Raw genomic sequence first — 12,712 nt, forward strand, 5'->3', positions numbered from 1 at the left:
GGATCTTCAACCCGTTGTAGAATCATTTCGCCGCGGCGGACATTATACTTAGCCGCGGCGAGTTGTTTGCCGCGGCAAAGTACGGTCTGCGCCGCGGCGACATCATTTTACTACGGATTGTCAAACCGTTGTAGAATCACGTCGCCGCAGCGGGAATTATACTGAGCCGCGGCGAGATTCACGCCGCGGCGACGTAGGTTTTGCGCCGCGGCGAGGGGATTCTACAACGGTTTGACAATCCGTTATAGAAGCTTTCTGATTATTTTTTTAAAAACCCGCTGCGGTGACGTTGTATCTTAGCCGCGGCGTGTTGTATATCGCCGCGGCGAAACCAAAACATCGCTGCGGCGAGGTTTTGATGTATGAATAATGTGCTCTCGGTATCTTTTTTGCCGCGGCGACTCTTATTTTTCGCCGCGGCAAACGTTATTCGCCGCGGCGAAATGTCTAAGTCGCCGCGGCGAAGGCTTCATTTTGAAGCCGAAATCATTTTTTACACGTACTAAAACCAGGTGTAAAAAATATGGTACCTGAAAATAACCTTCAATCCAAAAAATAATATCTACATCTTCAAAACATTCAAAAGAAATATTTACATCTAAAATTGAATACAAAAACTAACTAATCATCACAATGAATAAATGTTTGTACATAAGTTACCCATTCTTCCCTAACTCTCTCTAAATCCTCTTTTGTATAGTTTTTCTTACTTTCTAATTTTCCTACACCTCCTACGACTATATCGCGCATATACGAAATAACAAAATACCCGCATTCCGTGTTTCCGGTTTGTCTCGGAGCGTTCCAAGCCTTGATGTACGTTGACTGTCCGTTATTAATGGCGTTTTGGTGCTCGAGTTTGAAATCCACAAAAACCCTATAACACGGAAATCATAAGAGAAAAAACCTCTACAATGATTTATAATAAAAATAGTTTAAAAAATCAAAATATTACCTTTTTATCAATCGAGCGTCCTACCCCCGCATTTGTACAAAGGCCGGAAATGATTGACGGATATGGCAAACCGTGTCGTTCATTAGTATAGTCTAGACTCTTCATCCAATTGTAGATGAATCGACCGACGTTGATAGAATAACCTTTTATGATGCAGAACAACACCTGGATACCACCCTCGTCAAGAGTGGTAAAGTGCTTGATCGGAAAGAGGCGAGCGCAAACAAAGTAAATCCAAGCTTTAGCAATCCTGGTGAGTTGGTCACGCTTGAGTACCCTTTTCCCTTTTTCAAGGACCCAATCCTCTCCTGGAATGCACATCAACCTCGCCATCTCCTCGTGGCTGCAAGTTCTCAATTATTCCCGATAGCCTTCATTCTCGAAAGGCACATCTGGGGTCCCAAGAAAATCGTTGATCGCTTCGACGCTCACATCGACCGGTTTACCTCAGACCGTCATAACATCTCCATTGTGATCTGGTAAGTTTGCGTAGAATTCGTACACAAAGTTTAAGTTCGCCTCGAACTCGGGAACGGCACAATACTTCACCCAGTCATGACCTTGAATACTGTTGCGGATTGACACTCCTATATCGGTGTTAGAGCTCACATTGAATCCCCGCTCAGGGATCACACTGCGCGACGAGATTTTGTTGTAATGATCCTCCGCGGCCTTACCAGTGAAGATACTTGTGTTATAATCTGCTTCAGGTGACGGTTGACGAGCTCGCTTACTTTTACTTTTACTAGGACCTTTGGAAGTGCTCGGAGCCTTGGCACCCGACGGATTTTTTGTTCGAACCATTTTTCACCTTCACAAAGCATAATCATAAAAAATTCAATCTCGACATCTACAAACAACATAACCATTTTAAATACTAACAATGTCACAACAATCACAAATTCTATATCAATTCCAACTTCATTTAAACATAACAATATCAAATTCATAAACAATTCCATTCTAACACAAATTCTAACTCAAATTCATTCTAACACAAATTCTAACTCAAATTCATTCTAACACAAATTCTAACTCAAATTTATTCTAACACAAATTCTAACTCAAATTCATCCTAACACAAATTCTAATTCAAATTCATTCATAATAAAATAAAAAAACCCTAATTTTGTTAAATCAATAACCACCTTAAATCAATAACACTAATTTTGTTAAATCAATAACCACAACATGCAACTCGGGGAAATAACATGAAATCCATATATTCAAAAACACGAAATCCATATCAATAACACGAAATTAAATCAATAACCACCTTAAAAACTTAGAAAATCATACCTTACTATGTTAAAGAGAGAGTGACAGGCGGCAAGAGAGAGAGAGGCGCGAGAGAGTTGGGCGGCGAGGACGTGGCGAGCGAGAATGGCGGCGAGGACAAGGCGACGGCGAGATATCGCGGCGGCGAGGACGTGGCGAGGGAATTTAGAAGAGAAAATTAAGACAGACTCGGCCGAAATGGTTGTCTCGCGTTTGTATTTTGAGGAGAATGAGAAAAAAATCTGAAAATGGGTTTATATAGTGAAAACCTAAAAACCTCCCCACGGCGAGAATATGTCTTCGCCGCGGCGAGAGGATCCTACAACGGATCTTATAACCGTTGTAGGATCACCTCGCTGCAGGGGGATTCCTTCATCACCGCGGCGAGGCAGTTTCATAAAAAACCGCTTATCCACGATATCTTTGTCGCCGCGGCGGAGTATTTTTCTAGCCGCGGCGAGATTATGTCGCCGCGGTGAGAGATGACTATCGCCGTGGCGACTAGATTCTACAACGCTTAAAAAAAGCGTTGTAGAAGGATTCGCCGCGGTGAGGTTTAAATCGTGTCGTGGCGAGATCCATCCTTCTACAACGCTTTTTTGAAGCGTTGTAGAAAGGTTTCGCCGCGGCGAAAATCACATAGTGCCGCGGCGATGATTCTACAACGGATTGTGTAAACGTTTTGGGAAATATGAAATTTATGTTCTTCTACAACGCTTTACATAAGCGTTGTAGAATCACCTAGATTCTACAACGCTTTTCCAAAAGCGTTGTAGAAACACCTGGATTCTACAACGCTTATGCTAAGCGTTGTAGAATCCCTAGTTTCTACAATGCTTATGTTAAGCGTTGTAGAAAGTGGGTTGTATAATCCAACATTTGTAGTAGTGATTCAACATTCAACTATAATACACCAAATTGTTCAAAAAAAAAATTAAGAGAAAAGAGTACTTATAAACTTGATAATTCACCAAAAACTTGAGAATTCAGTCATTCCCAATATAAAGAAATTAGTTCTCAATTTAGAATTCACCAAAAAATACATAATCATATATGTTATTACAAAATCAAATGTTTTTTTTTGTCAATTTTCTTTACTCTTTTTGCTGAAAGTTGGAGCATTCTTGCAACTTGCCTTATTGTGTCTTTTTCCTCCACAATTTCCACAAGTCATCCTTGTCTGAAAATGTTTCTCCATTGCTAATGGTATTCTCTCTGTTTTTCTTCTTCTTGGCTGGTTTTTATAGATTGGTGGTTGCGTTACTTCTAATTTAATTTCTGTTGGCACTTCCCAATCCTTTTTATCTCCAACTGGATTCACTATTCCTTCGTATGTTGACCTTTGTGTTTCTCTGCTGTACCAATGTGAAATATATCTCGACACCATGAGATTGGCGTTGTCGATTGCTTCCAACGCATGTGTGCATGGAATACCCTGGGTTTGGAACTCTCCACAGCTACATTCGAGTAGGTTCAAATCTACCAAATATTGATGCTCTATGGATTTGACTTGAAATTTCAGGCTTGATATAGGCGAAACCTGTATGTTATAAATAAAAAAATAATTAAATATATAAAATATACTCCGATTGTATAAATTTTTAAGTGTGAGTCTACTTTGAATTATTTTTATTATGTTCTTTGAAAATTACCTGCATGCGAAGTGCCCAGTCTTGTTTTTTCTTCACTTCATAATTAGCCCAGTTTGACAATGATGTCATAGTTGAAACTGCGATCAAACTTCTTTCTGAAAACCATTGTTGCAAGATTGATCTTAATTCTTCGAGAAGTTGTATGATCGGCAGACGCTTTAAATGCTTTACTCTATTGTTCATTGACTCTACTAAGTTGCTGGTTTGGATGTTGTAACGACCTTTTGGATAGTAGCATCGAGCCCACTATCTTGGGTCTGCTTCTCTTAGATACTTGAACATTCTGTGATCAATTGTATTTATCTCTGCCATAGACTGTTCAAATTCATCTCCAGAGTAGGTGTAAACAACTACTTTATAAGCCTCCAGAAGACCAGCACTTCTGAACCTCATCTTCAAATTCTGCTTCAAATGGTACGAGCAAATTCCATGTTCTGCCTCCGGAAATATTATTCTTATGGCATTTTCTATGCTTTTGTGCCTGTCGGATACTATTACCAATTGTTCCCTGTGATGAAAAGTATGCTTGATTTTATCAAAAAACCAGCAATATGAATCGTCATTCTCCGAGTCCCCTATTCCAAATGCTAAAGGGAAAACTTGATTGTTTCCATCCTTTGCATATGGTGTATATAAAGTGCCTCCACATTGTGTAGTCAAGAAAGTCTCATCGACTACTATTATTGGTCTGCAATGTCTCCAACCTTCAATTGAAACTCTTAATGCGAAAAAACATGTACTTAAACCTGTTCATACAGAGATTAATTCAAATTTTAAGTATTAGTATTCAAATATATAATTTACTGTATAAATTTCATAAGTATTTTACAATTGTACATATGTAAAATTTTTAATTACAAAAATTATATAACAAGCGCTACTATACGTAATTTAAAGTTCCCTTGATTATATCTCCAATTAACTCCACAGTTGCGTGTTTGTTATCTGATTTCTTGAAATCCGCTGAACATGTATTGTACTTTTTGTATCCAGTTTTCCTGAACTTTTCAGTATTCCCAATGTTTCTTGCCCTAATATACCACTTGCAGTTCTTATCTTCACATCTGTATTGAAATATAAGTTTCATCTTTATTAGTTTTTATTTTTATTTTTATAATAAATTAGACAAATATATTAAATTATGTTCATCAGTAAACCAAGACTTATAACTTTAGTTATTACTCTAACATTAACCAGAAATGTTTTACAATTATATAACTTAAGTTGAGTGATACATACATTGCATTGTATGCAATCTTGTTTGATCTAGTAGTATTGTACTAAAAGTGGTATTTCATTGCCATCATAGAGAGTTTGTCAATCATCTGCTTTTTAGTACGAAATATCATATCTTCTTCCAAGTCTTCAATATTGTTTTATGGAATAACTAGAAATGGAGATTCCGCTTCTCCTTTTTTTGAAAATTCATCTTCTTCCATTTTAGGACTCTCATCTCTTTCCTTTCTCTTTGTTTCAGCTTTATCTTCATTTGATGTATCGTTTTCCACGATTAAAGCACAATTCTTGTACTGTGGATCGTTCTTCAGAAGGTACATCAAGACTTCAAGATTGTCGTCATTTTCAATCCTCATTCCTCTTAAACCTTTATGCTCTGTGTTAAATGATACTTTTAATTCACCATTGTTATCATTGAAAACTTCATTGGATAATTTCGTAATGAGCTCAATGTAACTCATGCCTTGACACAGTAGCACCATCTTTGCATTGTTGTTGATGTATATGTAATCAGCATCCAAAATTCCACCATATTTTACAACAACTGGGATCTTTTCCATTATCAAAATTAACCCTGCAAATATACATATATTATACATCATCAAATTTCTTTTAAGTGTAATAATTTTTTATCTGTGTTTATACACTACACTATCTGTGATTATACACTATCTGTAATTTGTTATGTGAGTTTACATTTTATTTAGAAATGCGTCACTGTCAGTCTACCCTGAATATTCTAAGAATACAATTCATTTGTGTTGCTGAATGAATCAGTCATTGTGATATCATAGAATTGTAAACTTCGTTTTAGTGCAATGTGATACCCAAAATTCACTATGAGTTTACTTTCAATCTATTGAACTTTGGACTGCGAATCTACTTTATTTCTCTGTGAGTCTAATAATGTTATTCTTACTGTAAATACGTTTGTTTGTAAAAATAATGAAATTCGAGTAGTCAATACCTGTGATCAATGTTGATGACAAAGAATTGCTGAGGAAAATAGTCTGAATAATCGCTGTGAAAGAAGAAAAAGGAATTGCCGAGAAAAATCGTTGGAATAATTTCAATGTTTTGAGTTGAAAAGTAAAACCTACGAATCTTCATTTTTTTTTTCATTCTAAAATGTTGGATCATACAGCAGAGCAAAAACCTAATTTTCAATTTCAGTTTCCAGATACAAGTAATCAAATATTCGAACCTCAAAAATTTGACTTTGGCAGTGAAAGTATTCGAGGACACACTTCGAATTTCTCATGTGTCGATTTTGATCGGCGAGCAAAGACGAGGAGACGAGAACACAAATTTTGGCCAGAGATTCTTCGTCATTTTACTTTGACCTTCGATTTCGAACGCCGAGTGAAGACGAGAGCGGAGAACACGTTTTTGGACCAGAAAATCTTCGTTGTCGACCTGGACCTTTGATTTCGAACGGCGATTTCGTTTTAGAATGCTCGACTTCGGATTTTGGATGGAGAATCTTCGTCGTTCTTCTTCGCGATTGTTTCGTAGAACGTTTTTTTTGGTTGTTTCAAGTAAGGGTATTTTAGTCCAATAATTGATAAAAGTGACTTACTTGCAACACGTTATTTGGAGGTGACATAGCTTCAATTTTGTCCATAAGAAATGACTTTTTGTGCAAATCTCTCAATGATTATTTCTTGGATTTTCTAAAATATCACATCTACATCTTTGTTTTTAGAGAAATTGTCTCAGCTACTGATATCTCATAATTTTTTTCCCCATTTTTCACCAAAAACATAATTTAGACAGAAATACTAGTAAAAAGTTGAGAGATAATATTTTTTATTCATCTATATCTATATCCTCTTCCAATTTTTTTTTCTTTGAGTCTCCAATAAATCTTTTTATTTATTTATTTATTTTTATTAAATTTGAATTTGTTTGATGATTTTTTGACATATATATGTCAACAATTGACATGCATGACAACACTGTAAAGTTGTTTGATTTGTTGACATTTAATTGACTTAATTTATTGATATAGATGCCAACAATTGATACATAAATGTCAACAATTGATATATATATGTCAACAATTGACAATGCTGGAAAGTTGGTTGATTTCTTGACATAAATGTTAACAATTGAAATAAATCTTGAAATTCTGTTTAGAGTGAAAAGCAAGATGTCGCACAAAATGTAGTAGCAATATGTTCGACAACTTGCTTTTAACACATGTAATGGATAATGAACAAAGCAGTGCATAAAAGTAAAGACACACGATGTGGTTACCCAGTTCGGTGCAACGTCACCTACGTCTGAGGGCTCACAACCAGTTGAAATGATTTCACTATCACGTAGTCAATAGTACAAACAATGACTTATATGAACAACACAAATATCAATGCCCTATAAACTATTACTACAAGTGATTACCAAAACATGGACTCCCCCTGAATTTGAGACCCCTCTCAATTCCACTCTTCAAGCATGCTCCAATGATTGGTCAGCTTCAATGTCAAATGCACACGAAGACTTCAATCACACAATCACAAGACCCAATCTCACAAACACTCAGACTTCTGGAGTAGTGTTTATAGAATTACACCGCTCTTAACAAGACAAATAGTCTCCCAGTCTGCCAATCGTGCACGTCTAGGAACCCTAAGTATTTTGATAAAGCGTCAAACTGCTAAAGGGGTAGCACTCAGCTTTTATAGCAGTCATACGAGTCTGGAAGTCAAACTAGGGTTTCCTTACCCATAAATGCGTGAAGATCATCAAGGAAAGTCTTCTACGATACAATATGGAAAAACAAGAAACTTGCCAGAAATACAGTCTGCGCACTAAGAGAAAGATGTCTCTACTTATCCTGATGCACGATGGCCGACATCTTTCCTTAACAACTTGTAGTAAAAAAATAAGCCAACACATAACGTAGCAACAATCTCCCCCTTTGGCTATTTTTTAGGAAAGCACTTCCAGATCAGTTCTCAGCCAGATATAGTCTCAATCAAATGAGTCAAAATGAATGACCAAATGACGATCTCTCCCCCGGATTGCCTAAAAAACATACCAAAGGCAAGGATAAACCAAGACAAGGGGAGGCAAAAGGATCTGAGCAAGCAAAAGAGAACTGAAGTAAATAGCAGAACTATCATCACAAGCAACGTAGTCTGAACATATATACCGAAAAAAAAGTAGAGGAAGATCACAACGAGTGGCCAAGAAGTGTATCAACTAGAGAAAACACCAAAAGGAAAGCTAATATTCATATGTTACATACAAAATAAAAAGGAGACTCTAAAGCGTAGGAGTTTCGGCAGAGTCATCATCATCTTCGTCTTCGATTTCCTCAGCATCACTGTTGTCCATAGCAACTTCATCATCCTCGTCTTCATCATCACTTCCTTCATTAACTGCAGCAGGCTTGCCAGATTGGGTCTGTCGGGAGGAAGACGCACCATCGGTGCCAGGAGGAGGCTTCATAACTTTTATAAGCCCTTCACAAATGGATTTCCTGCGAGAGAATGTCTCGATGATCTCTTTGAGGGCATTGACTTCTTCATAAAGACCCTTAAGAATGTTACTCTTCACATCTTCGGAAAGGGCAGCCACTTTCAAAGTACCACCAGAGGCGACAGATGTCGCGACAGAGGGCATGACAAGGTCACGAGCATGTTTCCCTCAATCAGCTTGTGACTGAAGGTAAGTTGACTAGGAGGTTTGCCAGCAATATCATCAGCCTGAAGAAGATCTCTCTTTTCAGCCAGCATCATCCCATAGATTAAAGAGGGAAAGCCAATAGGAAGCTTTACAGCATATGACTTGACATTTTTGACCAAGTGTCCGAATTTTTTTTTACCCAAAATCAAAGGAAGAATGCGTACCTATCTGGTAGATGAGGCAGGCCAGATCAGCCTTGATTCTTGATCCATGAGAAGAGGGAGCCCAATTTGTGACCCCAATCCTATACATAACATAATATTTGACAAAGAGATCTGATGAGGGGAGAGAACCCTTCTTTGGCCACGTCTTCTTCTCGTCATTCGAAAGTTCTTTAGCAGCCATATCCATAGATGGAAGACGATCAGCGTTGATAATTTTCCCTCGACCCAAGAAATCATTGATCGCAGAAGATGAGACATCAAAGCAGTGGCCACAAACATAAACTTTACTGAACTCAGGGCTATGAGGCTGACCAATAGAAGCAGACAGGTTCACAACAAGTTCCTTTATCAGTTTAGGGTAGTAAGGACCTATCCCCGTGACAGTTTTGAGAAGTTGGGCATCATGCAACAGCTCCATGATCACATCAATCTTCAGGGCTTCCTTAGACAACTACTTCTCAGGAAGCAAAGTCCTATGATAAACAAACCTCCATTTCCTAACCCGATCTTCTTTGTGAAAGGAAATGTTATCCAGAGGAGAAGGATGGACATCTATTGGAAGTTTTTGGCCTCGAACAGATCTTCTGGTAGCCAAGGGCAGGCTCTCAGGACGAGCAGCTTCTTCCTCTTCTTCCTCATTGTCTCCCAGAATGTCAGAGACTTCTTTCTCAACATGTTTCTCTCTTAACTTCTTCTTGTTCAAACCCATCTTCACAGGTTTGATCTTCTTCTTCTTCTTCTTCTCTGGAACCTTGGACTTCACAGGCTCTTTGTTCTTCACATGTTTCTTCGCAGTACTTTTCTTTCTCTTTCCTTTTGGCATGAGGGATGCCAAGGTCTCATCATCACCAGTTTCTTTTCTTTTTCCCTAGAACATTACATTTTCTTCAGTATCCATAGCATCATCGCTAGAACGAACCCTTAGAGCCTCACTTTCTCTGATAGAAGTAGCAACATCTTTTCAACAAAAGGATTGTCAACAGTAAGATTGTGGGATAACCCAAGGATCCCATTAATCACATCAACATGAGGAGGATCTGTGGAAACAAGTATAGATCCTAAGTTGTCATAGTCTCTTTCTACACTATCCTCGTTCAAGTTTATAGGTTCTGGAACACCAAAACTCAAATTCACATTCCCAATCTCTTTTTCTCTTTCAGCAACTAAAGAAGAAGGGACAGAACTGGTGATACCTTTGACGCTCACATGAGGAGCTTCAATAGGAGAGGCAGACTCTCATTCTTTGGAAGGAACGTCTTCCTTGTTGGTCTCGTCTGCACAATCTTCTTTTTCGGAGGAATCACTAGAGGAGACGGACCCAGTGACATCTTGAATCGTTAAAGCTTTCTTTCTTGGAGAAAACTTCACCTCTTTCTTTTTCGCAAGGACATTCTCTCTGGTAGGGAGAGTTTTTGGGTTGAATACCTCCGGTCTGACCATTGGCACTCTTCCCGGAAGACATTTTCTTGACCTGAACCCTATGTTGGGTGATCTGAACATCCGAACCTTCCTTAGCGACAACCTTCTTCTTAGCCATAGCAGAGGTTCTTTTTCCACTTCTTGTTCCAACCATTGTGGCGGAAATTTCAAGATAACTACCGCAAAATATATGAAGGAAAGAGGTGGTTACACAAGTAAGAAATCGCAAGAGAAAAGGTCGAGAAAATATGAATTTTGAAGCTCGATAATTTTTTAAACCAAGTAACTTTCCAAACTTCATTGAGATACAAACCATAAATTGCATGCATTTGGAGGTGACGAAGCTCAGAACGACGTTGCATAGCACAAGCCCAAATAGAAGAAAATATTGGCACTAAAGCCTTGTAAGTGTGTCGAATGGGCCGACCAGATAAATGGGCCCATGAAAAGGAATAAACATAGATCCATAAGGAACAATTCAGACCAATGAGCTCAAGATAGACAAGAGCCTTTAAAGCACAAAACTGGCTAGGACCCACTAATTTCTATTGAATATAGACCGATGACCGAAGATCCTCAAAGCGATTGGCATCCAAAGCCTTAGTAAAGATGTCAGCAAGTTGTTTTTCAGTGTGAATGTACTCGAGCCTGATCTTCTTATCTTCTACAAGGTCTCGAATAAAGTGATGTCTGATCTATGTGTGCTTAGTCTTGCTGTGTTGAGCAGGATTCTTAGAGATATGATAGGACTGATGTTGTCGCAGAACAATGTCATGACATCTTTCCCAATGCCATACTCAGCAAGCATTTGTTTCATCCACAACAGTTGAGTGCAGCTTCTCCCCGCGGCAATGTATTCTGACTCTACAATAGATAGAGAAGTACAGTTCTGCGTTTTGCTGAACCATGAGATAAGATTGTTTCCAAGATAAAAACAACCACCTGAAGTGCTTCTTTTGTCAACTGCACTTCTTGCCCAGTTAGTATCACAGTATCCCACAAGGGTAGAGGTGATATCAAAAGAGTACAGTAAACCAAACTCAGCAGTTCCCGAGTGTACCTTACGATACACTTAGCCTAAGAGAGATGGCGAGCTTTGGGATTGGCCTGATAACGAGCACACACACCAATTGAATAAGCAATATTTGGATGACTGACAGTAAGGTATGAGACATTTTCAATAATGCTTCTGTACATGCTTCGATCAACAGATTCACCAAGTTCATCTTTAGTAAGTTTCACATGAGTGGCAGCCGGAGTACATTTCTGAGACGATTTCTCAAGACCAAACTTCTTCACAATATTCTTGGCATATTTGCTTTGAGATATACAGATTCCATCATCCATCTATTTGATCTGAAAGCCAAAAAAGAAGTTGAGCTCACCTACCATGCTCATTTCGAATTCAGATTGCATTTGTCGCACAAAAAGGTCCACTGTTATCGGCCTGACAAGGTCCGACGACGCGATCGACATTTCGGGCGGCCGGACGAGCTCACCCGGCCGATGGCCGGCCCAGTTCACTCGGCCATTGGCCGGTCCAAGCAATTCACTCGGCCAAGGGCCGAGTGAACCCTCAGCCGGCCCACCATGCTCACTCGGCCAATGGCCGAGTGAATCTCAGCCGGCCCACCAAGATTCACTCGGCCAATGGCCGAGTGAACCCTCAGCCGGCCCTTCAGGTTCACTCGGCCAATGGCCGAGTGAGTTCCCAGCCGGCTCAACAAGTTCACTCGGCCAAGGGCCGAGTGAAGCCTTCTGCCGGCCCAACAGCTCACTCGGCCAATGGCTGAGTAAAACTCATCCGGCCTCTAGCCCTTCACTTGGCCAATGGCCGAGTGAACCTCATCCGGCGTCCGGCCCTTCACTCGGCCAATGGCCGAGTGAACCTCACCCGGCGTCCAGCAGCTCACTCGGCGGCTTACACTTCACTCGGCCATCGGCCGGCCGAGTCTCACCCGGCTGATGGCCGACTCAACCTCACTCGGCCAAGGGACCCTCAAAACGTCCCTTGGTCGCCTATAAATACGAGGCTCGTCCCCTCGAGACAGGTAATCTGAAGTTGAGTACTGAAACGCTGTCGAAGTCGTAACTCACTCGTTTCTCTCAAGTCTCGGCCTCTAAACAGTCAAACCCTCTGCATATTACCTCAACCCTACTAATGTTGAGCGTCGGAGAGGTAAACAGGGGCAACCCCTCTGTTTCCCCTTTGTAGTTCACGTACTCTCTACTGCTTTTCAGGTATCGAGGCGAGATGAGCTTCATCTACAGCTAAGGCACGACTTGGGATACCAAGTCCGACACGCCCGAGCTGA

At 39.7% G+C, this 12,712-nt stretch overlaps 1 protein-coding gene and 1 pseudogene across 1 annotated transcript; both read right to left on the reverse strand.

The window, feature by feature from the left end:
* Positions 1–3,317: 3,317 nt before the first annotated feature.
* Positions 3,318–3,954, reverse strand: LOC149390218 (uncharacterized). The gene is made up of 2 exons (XM_089619714.1): positions 3,886–3,954; positions 3,318–3,773 (listed from the first exon to the last, which is right to left on the reverse strand). The coding sequence occupies exons 1-2, from the start codon at positions 3,952–3,954 to the stop codon at positions 3,318–3,320; spliced, it is 525 nt and encodes a 174-aa protein (XP_089475840.1).
* Positions 3,955–4,131: 177 nt separating this feature from the next.
* On the reverse strand, positions 4,132–5,681 carry LOC149390219 (uncharacterized; annotated as a pseudogene).
* Positions 5,682–12,712: the final 7,031 nt, after the last annotated feature.

The sequence above is a fragment of the Urtica dioica genome, chromosome 7 (assembly GCF_054948205.1).
Source record: "Urtica dioica subsp. dioica isolate 48M chromosome 7, U.dioica_male_clone48M_v1_H2, whole genome shotgun sequence".
In the NCBI taxonomy this organism is placed as follows: domain Eukaryota; kingdom Viridiplantae; phylum Streptophyta; class Magnoliopsida; order Rosales; family Urticaceae; genus Urtica; species Urtica dioica.